This window comes from Acanthisitta chloris, unplaced genomic scaffold (genome assembly GCF_000695815.1).
Source record: "Acanthisitta chloris isolate BGI_N310 unplaced genomic scaffold, ASM69581v1 scaffold11605, whole genome shotgun sequence".
NCBI classification, from domain to species: domain Eukaryota; kingdom Metazoa; phylum Chordata; class Aves; order Passeriformes; family Acanthisittidae; genus Acanthisitta; species Acanthisitta chloris.
Genome location: NW_008674327.1, coordinates 3851 through 25521, shown reverse-complemented (window position 1 = coordinate 25521; position 21671 = coordinate 3851). Strand labels below are relative to the sequence as shown.

Here is a 21671-nt window from a genome sequence, read left to right as displayed (position 1 = left end):
CTGTTTTGGGGGTATGAGTTGTTAGTAAATTTGGGGTACTTATTTGTATTTTAAATTTATTCTTGATTTATTGGGCAATATGGATATGTCAGTGGAGTATCTTTGTTCTGTTGGATTAGTTGCCAAGTGTTTTGGTGTCCTTAGCTGGCTTTGTTGTATTACTGTGTATCAAAGAAATAGCTGGTAGTCATTTGTGGGGTTTAATACTATGTATTTCAATGTTTTGTTGTCTTTGAACTGGATTTTTATGGTATAGAATTATCTCATTCATTGGGTGGCACATTGTTCTTGATGGCTATCCAGGGATTATATCTGATCCATTTGTTGTATTAAGACTCAGCAACAGTTCAGGGTCTGCCCTTGTGGAACTATGTGTGAAATAAATAGTACTAAGTAAATAGGTGGCAGATTTTGGTGCTTTTCATGATTAAACTAATGAAGAGCTGGAAAGCAGCGCATGGAAGCTTGTTTCATATGGGAAGACTGAATTTTTGTCACTATGTTTGTGGGTTACAGTAGGTTTGAGAGTACTGGGAGAACTGCACAGAGGATTATACGGTATGAGTTTTCTTTGGATTAAGGTTTAGGGAGCAATAATGTTGTATTTTGGTCATGATGAAGTATGAAGCTGGTGAAGGTATTTTTGAAAACTCTATGTTTTCTAGTGTGTTTTGGGGTTTTGTTTGTTTGTTTGGTTTGATTTGTTGGGGTTTTTTCCCCTTATTAGGCTATGGGTAAAGGAAGTAGAGGGGTATCATAGCTTTAAAGAAAGTATGAGTTGGAATGCTAATTGTGGAAGGCTTATAGTTATGTAAGGAGATGTGGTGTATGTCAGAAGTAGGTTGAAGATTTTTAGAAAAGGAAGATGACAGAATAGCTGAATATATAATTACATACAGGAAAAAAACCCCTCTTGGCCACATCTTTGAGGGTTAAACCGGGGGAGTTCGAGGTAATAGAAATAGTAAAAATGACAGCAAACCCACCTTTTTAGTGGTTCTCTAACTGAAATAGGGTGTTTGCAGTTTTCTACTAAAAAAGGTACTTTAGTAAAGGAAATTCAGCTCTGGAGGCTGGAAGGAAAGTTTTCAATCTATTTTATTCTGAAGAAGATAATGAGTTTTAACTTTTTGGTTTTTATTTGCCATCTACTAGAATGCTCTTGGATTAGTGGGTAAAGGAGTCAAAACCCCCAAAGAAATAGTGTGAAGTATAATAACAAGGCCAGCTGGCTGACAATGCTGAGTGAGTGTTCAAGTCAGTCCCTGACTTGGCTTGGACAAGTAGGTCTGTAACTAAGACTTGAAGAGGATTTCTGAGTGGGGCTGAGAAGGTGCTTGTTTCTTACATGTATAGTGCATTTGGATTAGTAGTAAAACTAGGTTGAAAAAGAATAAAGTTATTTTTTCTCCATGGTTGTGGAAGAATAAGTGGAACAGCAGATAAAAAAAAGAATCATTATGGCTTGATATGGCTTGTAGAGGTGATTATGTTATTTGTAGAAGTAAAGCTTTATGGGTCCCCTGGGAAGTTGCATGAGGGGAAGGCATGGGTTAATGATGGTGATAATAAAGAGAAGGCCTAGGGCACTGCTGCAGAAATCAGATTTTTAATTATTCCAAAACAGGAATAGGTTTAGTAGAATGTCACCTGCAATGATAAATGGTAGGGGGGATTGGAAAACAAAGAAATGAGTGAGCATGGCATTATCAGCTAAGTATCCACCTCTGATTCATTGCACTGAGATAGTGCCAATACAGGAGACCAGAGATAACTGTGGCTTTGCAAAAAAACAAAGATAAGGTGTCATTTATGAAGGTGACTGATGTGAGCAATAATAGAGAGGCTATTCTGATCTCCCAGCTCTCTTTAGAGGGTTAGGATCATAATAAAGATTTTGGCTAATACAGAGAAAAATGCAAATGAAGAAGGAAGCACTGTTTGCATGGACATTAAGGATTAGTCATTTAGGTTTGACACCTTGGCAAATGTGGGCTAGAAAAGAGAGAGCTAATGAGCTATACTGGTAGCGGCACAGCCTGCAGCAAGGAATAACTCTGTAATGACTGAGTGATCAGGCAAATACTAAGGAAGAGGCAAAAATTTCTCCAGTCAGAGATAGGAGTAGGTTTGAGATCAGCAGAGGACTTCTTTATTTCTGCAAAGAAATGTATTTTCCAGATGCTGGTGAACACTAAAGTTTCTCTGGTGCCTTCTGTGTTTCTACAGTGATGTCATTTTAGATGGCAAGTGTTGTAATTCTAGTGTAAACTAATATGATTAATATTAGCAGTTGCTAATATGAAGAAGCTGTTTAGTCGTTATTCTCAGGATAGAGTGCCTGACTTGGCAGAGGTGTTAGTGATTGGGTTCTGGTTAATTCAGAGCCATAAAGGTGTTTTTAATCCTATTTTTGATTTATTTGAGACATGACAGTGGTATCAGTTAGGTATATTTTATAGAGGGCACATCTCTTGAAATGGAAGGGGATGACATGAAGGGGGTTGAAGGGAAGATGTGGAAGACATGCTACAGCAGCTCACAGGCTTTCAGCTCATCCTTGGATTACTTGGCTTTCCCATTGCCTGCTTTCTCCCCCCAGCCCACACTGGATGCTTTGGGAGCACCAGAGACACCTCCACACACTCATTACTGTCTCTCTACAGAGCAACTGCTCATCTGCTGACCAGCATGAATTGCTATACAGTCTGTTTTTTTCCTGTCCAGAGATTATTTTGGTTCATACTCTAAACACATAAGGACCTACAGGTATAGCCAAAAGAATGAAAGCTTTCACTATGGATTAGGCACTCAGATACTCTTGAAACTCCTGAAGATAGTCTGTGCAACTGGTTGTTTCACTGTCAAAGTAATGGAGCACTGAGATTTGCTTGTTGCTGCTGGAATTTCTTTCCCATACGTCTTGACAGCCTATTCCATAAATACATTGCTCCTTTTAGCACAATATACCTACCTATTTGATTGCATTTATGACTCTGTAAATCATAGCTATTATACTCGAATTGAAGATAATCAATAGAAAAAGGAAATGGAAAAAGAGCCACTCCTTTCTCTTATCTAGGATATTACTTTTCTAAACTATAAGAAAGTACTGGCAGAGTTTATAGATTTCTGGATTTAAACTTTCATGTGAAAGAATTCAACTTACTCAGAAGGTAGCTTTGTACATTAGCTTATATATCAAACATAGATCTCTTCAATTTTAGCTCAGTAGATCTAAGCATTTGCAAGTAACAAGGTACAAAGATACTTTGAAGAAGAAATATATATAAAAAAGTCTATTTTCAGTGAATGGAGTGTGCCATCCTTATGTTAGGATGCAACTTAAAGAAATTATTTGTGCTATGTAGAACAATTTGTTTTCCCAGTCTTAAATCCATCCTTGTTTTACATGGTAAGTTTCTATTAGATTTGATTAATTACAAAAACGATGCCCATTTTCCACATTTCTGCCTAGTTTTTGGCTCAGACAAATTGTTTATGTGTGTCATAATCAAGCTGTGGTTTCAGTGGGGATTCATTTTAATGTTAGCTGCTGTCAATCCAGAGGTTTTACTGCTATTCAACAAACCAGAAAGTGGCATGATTATTTGAATCAATTATTTGTTAGAAATCAGTGCAATCTGCTGTTGTATGAAATCGTGAGCCCAAACAGAAATACTGAAATCTAGGTAAATATGTATGTATGATTGAAATATATAGGAATATAGCTATATAAATATATAGCTCCCCTTATACTTCACTTATGGTATAAGTTCTTTAATTTTCAAACTCTGAAAGCTGCAGTGGGTGCTGTTATTCTCACTTTCACAGACAGGCAGGAAAATGTGAAGCAATTTGCTTCAAGCTGGGAACAGTCCAGTCCTGGGGCTGCTGCCATGCAATCCTTTCCCCCTAGTCATTAGACTTCACATTCTCATCATTAAAGAGTGAAAAAACTGCATCTGCTTTCTTAGTGCAGTCTGGTGCCTACCTGGGCACCTCCCTAGACATTTACAGAGCTTTTCAGTGGCACAGGGAGTCACTGAAAGATAAGACAAATCTTCCTCTGGAAGAAGTGCTAGATTAATGTGGATGTTTTCACAGCTCTCTGCATGGTGTTTGTTTCATTTTACACAGGAATATTTGCCTTATTGCTTTCAAAATGCCTGGCAGGGTGAGTGCTGTGCTTCAGTGCATTGTTTGATGAAATGAGCTGCCTGTAACACCAACCTCTATGAATACTGGAGACTTCTTTCTCTCACACATTTGTTGCCAGCCCAGACTAGTGGTTAGCTGCATGTGCAATGGGGGAAGTGCAACTCCCAAAATCAAAGACTTTCACATCTTTCATCTCTGAGGGAATCTCACAGATACCCAGGAAAGGAGATCAGGGAACTTCTAGGTGAATCAAGAAAGATGGATTTTTCTGCAGGCATCTGACGAGTCTGAGCTCATGTAGAAAGGAAATTTGACTTATACCTATGGAGTAGATACCATGAAGAGTAACACATCCTGAAATGCTGAGGCCATGTAAGCAATAAACTTATGCAGAGGTATAAAATGTTATTGTTCATTACTGTTCATCTTCATTGTTAATAGATGGAATAGGTTTAGGTGGAAATATGCATTCACAGATATATTAAGAAGATTTTAGAGAGGTGTGAGTGCCCTGTCTTACAAACCAGCTGCTACCCAGCTGGTGCTGAAGTGCTCTCTGACCAGCACAGTGGACATAGGGCTCAAGGCACTCCAGCCTTTGGCTCTAGAGCTTCCTGAGGCACTGCAACAGGAGTGCTCCAGGAAATGTGCTCCAGGAAAGCTCTGCATGGAGGATGTTCTCCTAACACCAGCAAGGTTTTGCTTTAGTATATGATTTTCTAACAACTCTTCCATTGGGGTAATTGATACTTAACACACTGGAGAAAACCACTTGTAAAGGCACTTGTAAAGTGAGAAGGGACTTAAGTCCTTTTTCTCCCTCTCCCTTCATGCGATCAGCTTATACAGAGCAATACAAGAAAAATAAATTAATCTAATATTGTATTTAATGAAAGCATTGCAGGTTTGTCAGGGATAAAACAAAGCATTGCTGAATGAAAGGGTTACTTAAAACCTGAATTTGTGTCAGGGGAGGTTTAGGTTGGATATTGGAAAAAGATTCTTCATTCAGAGGGTATTTGGGCACTAGAACAGGCTCCCCTGAGCAGTGGTCACAGCCCCAAGCCTCACAGAGCTCAAGAAGAATTTGGACAATGCTCTCAGGAACGTGGTGTGATTCTCAGGGATATCCTGTGCAGGGCCAGGAGTTGGACTTGATGATCCTCCTGGATACCTTCCAGCTCTGAATGTTCTGTGGTTCTGTGAAAATTATCCTGTACAAGAATTAGGACCATTGGGGGAAAATGTATTTTTATTGACAAAATTAAATAGGTTATGGAAGGAAAATACATTCAAAGCTCAAAAACATCAGGAAAATTGCTGATGAGATGTTTTAGGGAAAAGAAAATCTAAAAGATACATTGCTTTCTGCAGAAAGATTTCTAAACAAACTCCTAAAAATGTTCAGATATGTAACTAGAGAATTTGAAAGAAGATCTGGAGACAAAAAGCCTGGTAAAATATTTTCAGGAAGTTAGCAATTAGAATAACTGGTATTTCAGGTTGCTGTTAATTTTAAGACCCCAATCTGCTTTATACTGAAAAGTTAAAAGGCAAAGACCTGGTGTGACATGCTGATAAAATATACAATCCTAACACAAATGGAATGTTTTATGTGAGATATTGAATTACTTTGGATTTTAAAAATAAAACAGAACAGAAAATTATTTCTAGTTTAAAATTTTAATAATTTTTTTTTTCTGAAAAGAAATGAACAGTGGTGATAATGGCATAGGACTGCAGAGTAACTTGAGTCTGCATTTTCATCAAACCTTTCATAGTCTGAAAGTTCAAGCCATTTCTACTCTTAACATAGTGATTGGCAGAAGTACAGGGAAGGGAATGAACAAGTAAAATACATGTTATGTCCTCCATTACTTTCTTCCACATAAGAAAATAAATATTTCTCAGAGTTCCAAGATGTTGCAGAAGGTATAAGGATTTGGGAATGAACAATTCTCAGTCAGAGGAATCCATTAGGGACTGCTGAAAGCAGACCACCTACACACCATTTCCGACAAAGAGGGGGAAAAGAGACTTTTTTTTCAGGATTGCAACAGTTCGAGAGAGAGTATTAGAGTCAAAAGATCTATATGACTGCAATAGTTGGAAAACTGTCCTGAATTACAGGTAATACAAAGTATTAGGCTGTACATACATAATGAAGCTCCCTTTACTGAGAGGATCTTTGGGTACTGTGGTGCTGCTGCCAACCAGTGGGATGAAACTTGCTGTAGTGGAGCACAGACCAATGGAAAGCTACTAATGATACAACTGTGTTAACTTAGAAGCTTCTCCACAAGATATGAGATTGTCACATTACACCTGTGCCCAAAATACTCCTTATAAAACCAAAAAGAAACCAAAAACTATTTGAGAGATATTATTGTTCCTCTCAACAAGTGCAAGATGTAATCTAAACTTCTTAGTTACAGAAGGAGAACATGAGGGATGATTTAGAAAGGAGCCAGATTCTTCCAGTTAAAATATTCTGGCAGCTTCAGCAGTGACTGGCAGACCTGATGAAACAGAGATACATTGGATTTTAAGCCTGACAAGGATAAGCACAACTTGTAAACACCATCTGCAATATGTCCAAACCATTGGTATTGCAGAATATGGTCCTGGTTCTGCACTGGAACACAATCTCTTGTTTCATCCTCGTAAAAATGGTCAACTCTAAATTGTTTCTCTGAATGTAATAAATACAGTAGAAATAAAAACAGCAGCCGGCTCTTTCCTGGTTAAATGAAAGAATTTAGCATACAGCATGATGGTAATATTTTCATGACACCGTTTCAGGTAAACAGAGCAGTGTAACTTGCAACTTGCCCAGAAAATAAATGGCAGGGTTGCCAAGGCATTGTTACTATCACTAGCAATATAAATGGTAGGCAAATTATTTTGTGTGATCTCCTAGATTATGGCTGTTAAAATATGAGTTCGGTTTAATGTTATATTCATAGTAATTGAAATAAAGAGAATTTGATTCAGGATGTGGGCAGCAGAAAATGTGGTCTCATCATCTCACAAGTATCTGCCAGGCCAAGCTGGAGAGGGAATTTGGCTATGTGTTTGTATGCTAAATCACACTGAAGTTGTTGCACCAAACTTCTTGACCTCCAGCTCCCAAATTTATGCCATATGCTTGCTTGTGGTTTTGAGGTCTGCCACTGCACCGATGGCTTGGAAGGGTAATTGACATCAGCAGTTCTGTGCTGCGATTCACTATTTCAGTGCTGGTTATGTGCCCTCGTTCATGTGTCACCTTATTCTGTCAAAATAAACATCTTTGGCAGTGGTTGTCTACACTGTATGGTGTGATGCATCATCCTCAGAATGTGTTGTACAACAGCTGGTTGATATCATGATGTTATATCTCTAAGTATGTTTATAAGTTTAGAAGAAGATTCCACCAGTCTTGCAGATGTCAGGGATAAGTCACACTGACACGGCTGGGATAAGAAACCCTCTGAGGCTTGGTCACAATTAATCCTCTTTGTACATTAGATGGTTTTGTGTTTCCTTTGGGATGCTCTGAGCTGTTTTTTGAGGTGTAGGCTTTCTGCTCAGTGTAGCTATTTGTATACAAATGCATCCCCATATGTTTTTGAGCCATAATGCTGGTATGTGCTGTTGATAGATCTTGGCAGCTGAGTATACAGGTCATAGAATATGTATGTGTCAGACCTATCTGAAGAAATAACCCATCTGCAGGTGACAAAGAAATGAGTTTTGAACAAGAAAATTCAACCTACTAGTTAAATTTTTGCAAAATTGCTGTGTTTGCAATACGTAATGACATATATGTAATATACATGGGTATAAGCATGAGGCCATAAAAAGAAATATTTTCAAAAATCAGGCTTTTTAAGCACTTGCTGTCAGGGCAGGGTTGTTTTCACTACTTTACAACACATATATCTCTACCTGAGCTGGTTGTCTTAAGCTTCCTTTATTGACAATGGAGGTTCAGTCAATGTGGACCAGAGTGTATGGGATCCACCTCCTCTTAAAAGTCTCCTCAAACAGACTGGATCAGTTTGGAGCTAGAAATGCCTGTTTCTCTTAATTGGCTAAAGAGGGAGTTCCCAGTGATGAGCTCAGTTGTGCCTAAAATTAGACTGGAGGAATCCCAGCCATATTGCTTACTTTTGCTGCAGATTGCTGACTAAAATCTTCCATATGCAGTACAAATTTTGGGTCTAATTTTCTGCCATTCTGCCTGTTGAATAGCTATTTGTGCATGTGTAGAATGAGGCTCGCTTTCGAGTGATTTTAAATGGAAGTTTGAATTGCTTATGTTGTTTCTATTAAAAAAAATAAATTCTCCTTTGATGCATTCAGTTCCTGTGCAAGGTAAAAGACACTATACAGAATTGGGCCTGCTGGCTCTCGTTTTGGACCTCAGCTATGCAGTAAGTATTTAACATGTAATTAGCATTGATTCCTGACCAGTCTCTTCCTCTGCCAGTTCCCAGCCATCGGTGCTATGTTGGCAACGGCACGGAGTACAGAGGTATGGCAAAGACAACCATTTCTGGACACAGTTGCTTGTCTTGGGATTCAGACCTGCTGTACCAAGAGCTTCATGTTGACAGCATTGAGAAAGCAGTACAGCTTGGCTTAGGGCCATTCCCTTACTGCAGGTGAGGAAAGTTCTTGTTTGCCCTCTATTTGTCCATCAAGAGATGATGTCTTGTGGAAAGTAGAAGGGCCAGGATCTCAAAGAAGGTGTTTTCCCCGTCTCAGAAAAGCTAGACTGACTTTATCAGCCTGACAAGAGGGATTGTACAGAAGACAAGATCTGGTAGATAGCCTAAATCTGTAGCTGAGTCTGCCAAGAGAAGCTCAGACACAAAATAATGTCAAAAATTCCAAATCCCTTTTATTCCTGGGGAATGTATTTTTTCCACATGAGACCATAGTGCAAAGCTTTAAAAATTGTTCATAGATGACTACCCAAAAGAAGAAACCAATGCAGTAGCTAAATTGAAATAGTTTAATTTAATTTCTAATTCTTGAATTGTGAAAGGTGTTTTCAAAAGAGAAAAGTTAATTAGAAATGAAAAATAAAGGCATTGTATTTAAATAATGTTGAAATGGGAAGTCAAATTTATTTCTTGGATTTCTTACAAACCAAAACTATTGCCAAATAAGATTTCACAGTGTTTCCATTTTGGTTGAACCACATATTGGTAAACTACATTTCTACTGAAGTTTTCTGTGCAGCTATAGTGAAAATAGCTTGTGCTATATAGGTTTGTGCCTTCTTCTCAGTCACCTTATGTTCCCCCATCTCTGAGGTCTCCATGAGATCAATGGATATCCATAAATAAATGCTTCTATTTAGAGAGAACATCTCTCATCCAGGAGATGAGCAAATGCTAAACCCCACAAACTTTAGATGATTCTCCTTAAATTACTAGTTTATGACTAAGGTTTTCCTTGTTAACTTGTTTTTTATTTTGTGAGGGTTTTCTGTTTTGTTTTTTTATGGAAGTTAGACCAGCATGTCAGGAAAATCAGAATGCACTGCCCTTCCTAATTAGTTCAATGATAAAAAGCATGCATGCATGCTGAAAGCAGCTCTTTATCTAACAGAAACTAAAAATAAGCAATTCCTACCCCCTCCTTTAAACCCTCCCATCTAGCTTTCCAGGACTTGGTCCTTGCTCAAACACTTCAGTATCTGATTTATGGTGCCCCAGCACAATGTGGCAATTTATCTGGCAATTTATGCTTTGATAAAGCTAAAGCCATTCAATTAACATCATTTATGCCCAATATTCACTTTTAGATTTGAAATGCAAAGAACAAAATGGTGTAGGAGCTGATGTGTTCATGTTCTGTAGAGCTGAGAAAGAAGCTTTTCACTTTTTTGTCAGCTTGTTACAATTTCTGGGGATATCTCTGCTGCACTATATAATCCTGCAGATATCTTCTGCTTCAAATAGTCTAATTTAGAAACATTGTTGGCGGAAGATGACTCAACCTGTGTTGCTTCTTCAGTTCTGAGAATTTGAAACTGCTCTAATCTTTTTCTGAAGAGCAGTCAGATTGAAAAAGAAAAAAAAATTGTTGAAGAAGCTTACAATAACAGATAGCGCTTGTGATAAATCCAACTGAAATTAGAATTGCTGTTTATCTGGAGCTCTGAATTACCTTGTCTGTTTTTCTTGGTCTAATAAAGATCTTACTGTGTCTACATATTCTCCTATATTTTCTGCTCCTTTATTCTTGGAGGAGGAAACTGGGCAAACTTCTGATTACTTATAAGGCATTAATAAAGACAATTAGGCTGCACCATGGAGAAACCCTAATGGAATCAATCCGAAACCTGTTTAATGCCAAGGTAACAAAGGGCTAAATGGTTTCCTTCCTCCTCTTTTTCTCCCCCTCCTTTTTGAGGTATACAGTATTTTCTTGACGTAGACTTTCATTTCCTAAGACTCTCCAGGGAATATGAACCTGCTAATTCGTTTTTGATAGCTCTTCTTGTTACGGATTTTCTACGGAAGTACCTGTGTTGGAATGTCTTCCCTTAAAAAAGTAACGTAAAAGAGGAATCTCTCCCATGGGATTTAGTTCTGAAAATAGCTGAGCTGATATCTGCTAAAGCACTTTAGTGTGGGCTGTAGTTAAACCCTGTGAACATGCTCATGCATCCAAATACTTGTAGGCAAGTTTTACAGGTGTTTAGTCATGTGTCTATATTTCAGGTCCTAGAGAACCCTAGGCTTGGTTAGCTTTAAGATGAAGAATAATACTGAAAGGCTTCTCACCCTTGCAGGGATTAGCAGGTGCTTCAGCACTTCCTCAGGTGGCTCAAAACCTGAGAGTCCTGTCAGTCCTCTGCATGATGCAGAAAAAGCAGAAAACCTCAGGGAAGGTTGGAACAGCACTGTGATTAATGCTTGTAATTCCTTCTTCCCCTGAATTAATTAGGAATCCAGATGGTGATGAGAAGCCATGGTGTTATATCATGAAGGACAACAGTTTGTCTTGGGAGTATTGTGATGTTCCATCTTGTGGTATGTAAAGGCTTTCTTAAAATCCATGTTATGAATGAAGGAAAGAAGGAAGATTTATTGATACTACAACAAGCTTTCACTGTATAATTTTGAATGTTTTACTGTTCCCAGGAGTGTTGAAAATTTTACTGTTTGCAGTAAATCAAATGACAACAGGCTTCTTTTGCATTTTTTGGAGTTGTGACACAATCTGTGATTCTCATCCTGAAATAACTGTGGTGTCACAGTTCTGTTTTCAGTCACAATCATTCCAATATCCCCAGATTCTCTGCTAGAACATGTAAGATGTCAGAAATGATTGATGCTTTGGTACAAATTGTCATCACTCAGGGAATTACAGGCCCAGAGAATGGAATGGGCCCTTGTGAGCAATGAGAGGTCTGCATTCTGAACATATATGAGACATAGTATTTCATTCCAAAGACTAAAGATTCTGCTCTTCCCCTCAATTAATATTTACCTGTGAATTATGTTGAAGATGACCTTTAGAAAAGAGTTGTAATTTGAAAAGTCAGTTTATAAAGTGCTTGTTTTATTGCTCTTTTATGGTTTTAAAGCATTTGATAGATGATATTGACACAAATGCCTTAGTCCTTGCTATTGCAATGGCAAAGCTCAGTCCAGAATCAACAAGCGAAGATGTGATGTATCATGCATAATGGGAAGGTTGTACTTGTACTGGTAAATGAAACAATGTCTGGGAATGTTTGCAGGCGCATTTAAATTACACTAGTACATGTGTAGCCAGTGTTGGGAACAAGCACAACTTTCTGTCTTGCAGTCTCTCAAGGAACTGAATAAAATTCAGGTGTATGTGAATGTTTAAGGATAATGTTCAGCCTGGGGAAGAGAAGGCTCCAGAAAGACCTTCCAGTACCTAAAGGGTCTGCAAGAGAGCTAGAGGCCTTTACAGGCGCATTTAAATTACACTAGTACATGTGTAGCCAGTGTTGGGAACAAGCACAACTTTCTGTCTTGCAGTCTCTCAAGGAACTGAATAAAATTCAGGTGTATGTGAATGTTTAAGGATAATGTTCAGCCTGGGGAAGAGAAGGCTCCAGAAAGACCTTCCAGTACCTAAAGGGTCTGCAAGAGAGCTAGAGGCCTTTACAAGGAGCTGTAGTGACAGGGGGGAATGGAATGGCTTTAAACTGACATAGGGGAGGTTTAGATTGAATATTGGGAAGAAATTATTTACTGTGAGGGTGGTGAGGAAGCTGTGGATGCCTCATCCCTGGAACTGTCCAAAGTCTGGTTGGATGGGGCTTTGAGCAGCCTGGGTTAGTGGAAGGTGTCCCTGCCCATAGCAGGGAGGTTGGAACTAGGTGGTCTTGAAGGTCCCTTCGAACTCAAGCTATTCTGTGATTCTATGGTTTAATGAGCCTTTCTTTTAAAGAATTCTATAGAAGTTACAGTTCTCAGAAATCACAAGGATTTATAGTCTGATGCCATATTCCTTTTTATCCCAGCAAGCAGGGAAAGGAGGCCACCACGTCCAGACAAGGCAGATAGTCCTGTAGTGCCCAATAGACCATGTGGGAGAAGACATAAAAAAAGAAATTTTGTGAGACCTAGGATTGTCGGGGGATCTTCATCTCTGCCTGGATCTCATCCCTGGACAGCAGCTATATACATTGGAGAGAGTTTCTGCGGTGGAAGCCTCATTCAGACTTGCTGGGTTGTATCAGCAGCACACTGCTTTGCTAACAGGTAAACTCACCCCTTAATGTGACAGTAGGTCCTCACAACAAACCTGATCTGAAATAAGTAAGAAAGAAGATGAAAGTATAAAAGACCAATGGAAAAGGAAATGGCAAAAGGAATTTTTGGCAATTTGAATGTTGTTCAAAAGCTAAAAATAGCTTGGAGTCCTATAATCTCATAAGCCTTTATCTTATTCCTTAAGGAGTCACAAAGAAGATAAATGACCCAGCTGAAGGAATAAGGACTGAGGTAGGGTGAAGCAGGACATAGAAGAAGTGCTTGCACGTGCAAGAATCTTCAGGGGGAATAGAAGTATTTCTCTTCTTCTCAGTTACCTTTTTGAAAGTTTATGCCTGTTTTGAGCTGCAACAGAGGTGAACAGGCTCACTGCTGTGTTTTGTTCAAAAAAGGCTGAGACAGTCAAGAAATGGTTTATTAGAGGCAATAAATTACCGTTGGTTGACACAAATAGAGTGGCTTTAAAAAAAAGCCACAGGGAAGAACTAAACTTTTGTTTAAAAAGTTAAACTCTTGAGGCTGATTTTGCTGAGAAATAAGATGTGGCTTCTTTTCTTCTTAAATCCTGTGGGACACTGGAGAAAATATTGACTATAGGATGCTCTAATATTATTCTAAAGACTTAATTTTTCCCAAATGTTGAACACTTCCCCTGATTTCAGTTTGATTGCATTGAAGGGAAAAATATTACATCATTTCATACCCATTGTTCCTTTGCATAGTAAAGAAGCCAAGAGAAACAGAAAACCTTGTGCCAGAATACATACACTGATAGCTTGTAGTGCTAATAATACCACTGTGAATGCTGTACTGAAGCATTTGGAGCTTGAGCCATAACGCATTTGTTTTTCAAATGTTGTGAAATAGCTACTAACTTTGGCAGCTATTCCCATTTCCACCCACTTCCAGCTGGTGGTTTGGTACATACAGATTTTGCATAATTGCTGCATTGTAATTTGCTCTCTTCTGTTTGTTTAGTACCTCTGATAGTCACAATTCCTACTGTTTTCCACTAGGCGACAATAGATACCTGTGCAGCTCAATTATTATTATTTTTTTTCCCTTTTCTGTAACCCCTCCTGTTTTATTTCTTTTCCTGAATGAACCATCTGTAAGTCATAGTAGAACCATTCAGTGCTTCTAAAATCTATTCTAAAAACTGTTCCAGAAAGTGAACTTCCACTCTGTTTTATGAGCCCAAAATTTGATTTGCAAGGAGATTGGTTTACTACTGCAAGAACACAGAAAATTGTGGCTTTGCATACTGATCAAGGAATATTTTTTGTCTTCTTGTATTCCAATAATACAAAATAAAATTTGCCCTTTCATTTGTTAACTCTAAGCATAGTTCTTGTTGCAGGGTCACTGCTGGCTCTCTGAATTTCAATTAGCCAGAATCACTTTCCTCTAAGTCCATGACTGCTGGTCATTGCTTCATGGTGCTTTTGTATCTGATGGGCACAGAAATACAACCAGGCAAACTGCAATGACATTAACCATTCTGCATCTGTGCATGATGTGTGACAGCAGATATTTTCTACTCTTGTACAGGATAACAAAACATATGAGTGCTGCAATGTTGAAGACACTTTCTAGCTAAATTCATTGTAGACTTATGCACATGCAGATTGAATTGTTTTAAAAACAAATGTGAAATGTAAATTCTTATGCTTTCAAAGCCAGAGTATATATTGTCATTCCCAAACACTTCTGACTATTCCCAAATGTCCCTTGCTTCCCAACTGCTGTACAGGTTTTTATTAGATTTCTGTCCTAGGACACTGGATATGAGAGGACTGTGGTCTTTTTAAAGTAAAAAAATGGTAGTTGAAAAAGATGGTGTGAATTACAAAAATTATATTCTCCTCTGATTGTGGTTTTTCCCACTAGATCTGTGTGCTGTTGGGACCTTCCTTCACCAAGTCACTTTTGACTCTGGACAGTGGATTTAACACAGATCAATCTAATCTCAGTGCAGAAGTGGTGATAACTTTTAAGTGGAAGCTGCCTAGATATTCCTCAGTTGCGCCAGCACCTTCAAAATCTTGGTTGGTGCCTGTAATTTTTGCAGGAGCCTGGTTTCCCAGAGAAATGAGATATCCACCACTGACTCATCTTTTGATCCCTCCTTTCTTTCTCAGTAATTTTTGTACTAATTGGTAAAGTCTGGTTGAAGTTGACTCAGTCAAGTTACTAGAACAAAAAGTGCCTAGAGCCCCCCAAAATGCTTGTTTGCCTGACAGCAGCTGGGCAGCAGTGCCTGTGCTAGCCTTTTCCTTCTGTCAAGAAGCAGCAGCCTTTAATTAGGCTAATCAGGACCCACAGAGCCTGGGTCTCATTGTAACATTAGTTACCTTTTTTCTTACCCTTTTTCTAACCTCTTTCCCAAGGCAGCTTGGGAAACAGGTTAAGGCATTATGAGAGGGTAAATAATGGACGTGATGGGAGTCTGAGGGTATAAGAGTTCATAGGATATGCAGCTATTGGAAAATAGGCTGCATTTGTCCTGCTAATGACAGAACTGCTTGTTCTCTCTTTTGTATTGCAGTCCATTAAAATCCACTATTAGAGTAGTTCTGGGGCAGCAAATATTTAATAAAACGACTGATGTAACACAGACATTTGAAATAGAGAAATACATCTTGCATCCTCAGTATTCTGTGTTCAACCCCACTGACCATGATATTGGTGAGTATTTTTGTTCCTACAGTTTTATTTTCTGTTTATTCAACTTAGTTTCAAGTTTAATTGGTCTGTTAAAAACTTCCTTCATTGTGGAAAAATCATAGATACTAGAGAGGCTTTTAAGAACAGAGGTTTTTGAGTTCTACCAGAGTTACAACAGCATCTGAAAGATAGACAAATTCAGACAAAAAATAAATTGCAAATTTTAAATAATTATGATAATTAGCCTTTGGAGCAATTTGCCTAGATGTGTGGCAGATTCATCATCGCTTCAAGTCTTTGTGAGATTAGGCATTTTTTCAGCAGAACCAGAAACTGTGGGCTTGATGCAGGAATTACTTGGTAAAATTCTATTGTCTGTATTGTATAAAGGATCTGACTAGATGAATATAATAACCCTATCTGCTCTGAAAATCTGTGTTACTAAGAATCATTTTTTACACTGAGATAGATTCAAAAATCAGTCTTTAACAAAAATCTATCTTATCAGTCAGAAGTTAAATGCCCTTCTGATTGACCTTATAATATTAGTCAGAATGACAATGGAACAGCAGGTCACTTCTTATTTTCTGATCTGCTCTTGTGGAAGGTGGCATGTCACCCCAGGGTATCAAGCTGTGTGAGCACTTTGCCTATGTCTATCTAATAGCCTGACGTTGGGAATATTTTAGATAAGGCAGGTACTGGGTTTTTTGCTCCCAGATGGTGAGTATTTTCCACTCTGTAGCAAAAAGCATTCAGATTCTATGTTGGTGGGAGCTCTGTCACATCGTACCAGGAAAAGAACTAGATTTGGAGCATTACTCTGCTCTGAAATAACCTGGTGTAACCCACTGTTGACACATTGAGATATCAGCTTTTTTAATTGCTCTGAAATTTGGCATGCCTCACCAGTGTGCAGTGTCCAAATCCAGGGAGAGCTGAGCATGAAGTGCCTAAGACTTTGCTAAAACAAACAAGCAGGCAGAAACCAGGAGGGAAGATGTGAGGGCATGTACTGTACAGTCAGTGATTTCTACTGCTGCAACAGAAGAGTTGTTTGCTGCTGAAAACACTTAAGGAAACAATCACATGAATGCTTACTAGGAAGTTTGGGGGATTTAGAAACAGGCAGAGCTGGTGGGAAAAAGGAAAAAGGTGAGGAAGAGCAAGCTTCTGTGTGTTGGAGCAAGGTTTGTGTGGGTTTTTCAGCCTGTGAGATACTCTTCTCATGTTCCACCAAGACCAAAAATCCTAGTCAGTAGAGAAATAAGACTGTCCAGTGGGATCACTTGCTTTCCACACAGCTGTGCTCACAAAACCTGAAGCTTCCAAAAGGTGTGATGAGAAGGTTCAAGTGTGTTCACATTACTTCAGCTCTGTCCTCTTTGAGTAGTGTGGTCAAACCAAACATGCTGCCCTTGTTCCACCAAGCACAAAGTTGCCTCTGCTGCTCCACAGCCAAATGCAAGAGGTTTGCTGCAGGGGAACCTGCTTCAGGGGAACCAACCTTTGAAATCTTCTTTCAGTACCAATCTCATTATGCTGCTCAGCTCCATATTTACACTGTTTTGAGCCCCATGAGGGGTTGGTAAATGTTGTGTGGGATGTGCAATTCTTTGTAGCTTTCAGAAGTTTGGTTTTGAAATATCCTGGTTTTTTATTCGTTAATTTTCAAGATCTTAAATTTTGCTGAACTCAGTGATAACAGAGCATGAGATACACCAGCCCTTGGAGTGATTAATTTTTTAAGTGGAATTGGAATTAGGCAGGTGGCCAGGCTTTGAGAAACAGTGAGGGCTTGTACATCCCACTTATTTCAGCTGAAAGTTGGGGATATGTCACTGTTACTTAACTTTAAGGTGGGAGGAGACATACGTATTTTCTATCTTCCCCCTTCTCCACAAAGGCAGTGAAGCAAAATCTGCTCAGTGAGCACAGCATAAAATAAATATTCCCACAAGGGGAGTAGCTGAATGTTTCAGCCTTCAATTTGCTGTGAAATCTGGTGCTGTTGAGATGAGTCTGTCTGTCTTTGATTGAAATATCTTAATTAAGAGAGGCTTAGGGGATAATTAAATTTGTATCTGAGACCCATTGCTGCCAATCCCATTAAAGAAAGGGAACAATCACTTTCTTCCTCCTATATTTTCTGTTCTGCAGCTTTGATTAAGCTGAAGAAGCATGGCCAACGTTGTGCCGTCAAGTCCCAGTTCGTTCAGCCTATCTGCTTGCCAGAAAGTGACACTGTTTTCCCTGACAAGTTGAAATGTCAGATTTCTGGATGGGGACACAAACATGAGAGTGAGTAAAATGAGTGTTGGTGTCTGTAGAGAAAGAATAATGCTAATAAAAATATAATGCTCAAGCATATGTTATACAACTGAGAGTTTGGTAGAATATTTTGCAAGGGACTCCTGGTGGGATTTTTTTATCCACCTTTAAATGTTTGCAACATCTGTGTTACACCATCTGAAATAGTCAGCCTGAACTTCCTCTATAGTCCTTGGAATTTGGAGTGTGGTTCACTTGACCAAATGTTTGCATCAATTTTACGATGAGATGAGCTATGACCTAGCTAGATCTCTGTGGACTGGGAGGGGAACAAGCAGCTTGTTGCAGGTGCCAACCAAGTTGTAGATGCCAAAATCCTGTGAATCCTAACCCTGGTTTCTCCAGGTAGATATCAAAGACTGCAAACCAAACACAATCAGTTCGCCAGTCTGTGCTGGAGGAGATCTTTACCTTCACCAGCAAGAAACTTTGGAAACATCTTATAGGAGAAGGCCAGATAGACTTTGGGATAAGAATTGCTTACATCCAGCTTGAGAAATGGCACAGAGTTTCACCAGAAGATCCGAAAGTGATCAGATCACTATAAAAATTATTATCTTTTAAAGGCATCCACAATGTGTATATTACTGAGAGGTGTTAAGTGTGTCTATATGTTGTATTGTGCCTTGAGTTTTCTTGTAATGCTCTTGATATTCTATAAAAATTACTTTCTTTTCCTTTCTGGGAATTTTTTAAAGATATATCTGGTTATTCAGATGTCCTGCAAGAAACGCTCGTTCCACTTATTCCTGAGGAGAAGTGCAGAAGCCCTGAAATTTATGGAACAGAACTCACTGAAAATATGTTCTGTGCTGGCTACTTCGATAGCAAAGCTGATGCTTGTCAGGTAATGCTGTGAGTCACCTCCAGGCAGAGGATGGAAATGTATATTATTGCCAGAAATGTTGAAGTGTTACAATGCTTCCTTTTGATATTACAGTGTTCCTAGAGAAAAGAAACTTTCCTAAAGCAAAGAACCTTATGTGACTGCACTCTTTGCTTCCACCTTGATTTTTTAACCTGTTCAATGTCAATGAAGTTCTACAGAAGGGCTCCAGGGTGTTATATTCCTCCTACCTTCACATCAGGCAGTGGTTATGCACTGGGGGGTGTGTTGCTTTAGCTCCTGACTGAGCCTGCAGAGTGGTGGCTTTGCCAGCTGGTGTTTGCCAGCACACTGACAGGGATGTGCCTGCATGAACCTGTGTGGGGCCAAATCCCCAAGCTGCTGCCTGTTGCCTGAGGGGAAATAAGGATACCTGAGTAGGAGGTGAGGTTTGGAGTAAGAAGGAGCTGAGGATTCTACAGTAGATGGGATTGAATAATATAGAATGTAAGTCAATTGGAAATTGTTTTGTAATTTCAGTCCTTCATGGAATGATCTCATGCTCTTACTATTTTTCCTCTATGCTCTCATAGATGCATGCTCTTACTACTTTAAATAATCTCACATCTTGGCTCTGAATAAGGATGCAGAATTGTTGTGGTGATAGATGAGACTTTTTAAAACAAAGTATCAGATTATTCCTTACATAAAACTTCAGATTTTATCTTCAGTTCATTCTGAAGGAGGAGGCTTGTGCTCTAATAGCATAAATTTGTGAAAAGACATAGGTAATAGGACATAGGTAATAGTTGGCAGTGAGATTAAGTGAAGCAAAGAATATCAGGTATATTGTGTGCTGGAAGCCCTTTAGAGATCATAAACCTGTCCAAAGAAAGGTGTCAAGAGTGAAATAGCTGCAGCCAGTAGTGGCTCAAGGTTTCCAGGCCAGGGCTGAGGACAGATGGTAGTTACTGGCTGCAAGTGTTCATACTAACCAGAGAGCTAGAAACTGCCCTGCTTACTCAGCTTTCCTTGCCTTAGCCAGAAAGTGCAAATACAAGATGCAGCAGAGCTGATTCTCTCTCCCTGCCTTGGAAAACAGAGTTGATCAGGAATGAGAGGGAGAAAGAAGAAAGAGGAGGGAAGGAGAAAGGAGCTGCACAAAGACAAGTGGTCTGGAGAGAATTGTGAAGTCTGAGAAGCAGCAATTTAGAGTCACAGATGTTGCTGAAGAACAGTGCTCATGACATGAAATCATTATCAGTGAATCAATAATTCATTTTCTCCCTGTTCTCAGCTTGTAGTGTGGTCTGAGGAGGAATGGTGTAGGCCTCTTAATGTCACAACAGATGTAGCTGACCTCTGGGTTTTCTTAACGTATACTTAGGATACTAACCGATAAACATCTGCTGTGTATAAAAAATTTTCAAGACCAAGAAATGCCAAGCAGATAGTGTGTTTTCCTAGATTATTTTGAAAAAGATTTTTTGTAGGCATTTTTAATCAGTGCACTGATACCAAAATTGCAATCAATGAGACTAGTTGTGGAAAATAAGCAAGGCTCTGAGAAGTAAATGATCTCAGGTGCAAGACTTCATTTGATGTGCCTCATTTTTCACAGGTATCTTGTATAAAAGCAACACAATTTTCCTACCTACTTTGCTCTCAAAGAATTTTCTTTTGAAATAGGAAAATATGTATTTCTCCTTGATCTCAAATAACTAGTGAAAGCTCCTTTCACCCGTGCCATTTACTAAGTCACATTTTTCTTTCCATTTCTAATGTTTTAATTACTGTAGAAAGTCAATCTAATAGTGATAATAATAATAAAAAACCCTTTCCTGAATGTTTGCAAGATTTAAAATAAGTAGAAGTGTTCCAAATTTATCCTTGCTGTAGTGTAGTTTGGTCTAGTTTTTGGTTTATGGTTATAATGACAAGGTAAATGCTCAGTAGCTTTCAGATTCAACAGATGCAAAAACCCCATATGCCACATAAAATTACAGCATCCCACAACCACATGGAAAAGTGTGTCTGTATGCAACACCTTTCTTTGAAAACTCTGATGTTCTCTGACAGTTGCAATAAACTGCATTGAGAAACTCTCCAAATATTCTCTGCCTTATGTAACCCATCCAGGCAGGGCCAATATTGCAGCATAGCGTGAAGCCTCAAACACTTCCTTACTCCCATTGAAAGTGTTCCAAATCAACCATTTTTCAGTAGGTGCCTGAATCTAAAAGAATTCAGTATTTTTAAACAAATTCGGGTATTTTGATACTTTTATTCAATGTAGAGTTAAAAAAAAATCCACCATTATAGTAGAGGCATGACTAAAACATCTCTCTGGAATGAAACTTCAGTAAACTCCTGGGTTGCTTTTTTCTTGTTTGGTTTTGTTTGGTTTTTTTGGTGTTTGTTTTAGTTTCAATCCCACATGCAAACATTCTTAAGTTAGGACTTTCCCAAACTCATCTTTTTCTGACTGCTTTCTATCAAATTAGATAATCTTTGCTTACTTTTAATGCAGGGAGATTCTGGTGGACCTCTGGCCTGTGAGAAAAATGAGATGTCTTACCTCTATGGAATTATCAGCTGGGGAGATGGCTGTGGCAGAGCCAACAAACCTGGAGTATACACACGAGTGACAAACTATGTAAACTGGATTAATGAGAAAATAACCCCCCGAAAAGCTAGTTGAACAGTTAAATATGCTAAGATTTGAAGCAGGGTTCAAGAGTCTTTTGGTTTCATTAAAGTGGCATAAATATTTTCTTATGAGCTGGTATGAAAAGGTAATTGTAATTCCTAGCAATTCCAAGGTGGACCACTAAAAGTAGACCTGCTCCATCTGATGTCAGCAGCCTTGATCTAGAGTTCTAGGTCTGTGGATTGCTCTACATACATGGCTGTCTTCGTTTGTCCTAATA

General features: G+C 38.8%; 1 protein-coding gene across 1 annotated transcript in view; it reads left to right on the top strand.

The window, feature by feature from the left end:
• HGFAC (HGF activator) overlaps nt 1–21442 on the top strand; it is a 42569-nt gene extending 21127 nt beyond the window's left edge. Inside the window, exons 8-14 of the mRNA XM_009075296.1 lie at nt 8636–8810; nt 11110–11195; nt 12665–12905; nt 15466–15605; nt 17745–17885; nt 18614–18762; nt 21272–21442. Coding sequence (XP_009073544.1) covers nt 8636–8810; nt 11110–11195; nt 12665–12905; nt 15466–15605; nt 17745–17885; nt 18614–18762; nt 21272–21442 — 1103 coding nt within the window. The remainder of the gene's footprint in view (nt 1–8635; nt 8811–11109; nt 11196–12664; nt 12906–15465; nt 15606–17744; nt 17886–18613; nt 18763–21271) is intronic.
• The last annotated feature ends 229 nt before the right edge of the window (nt 21443–21671 follow it).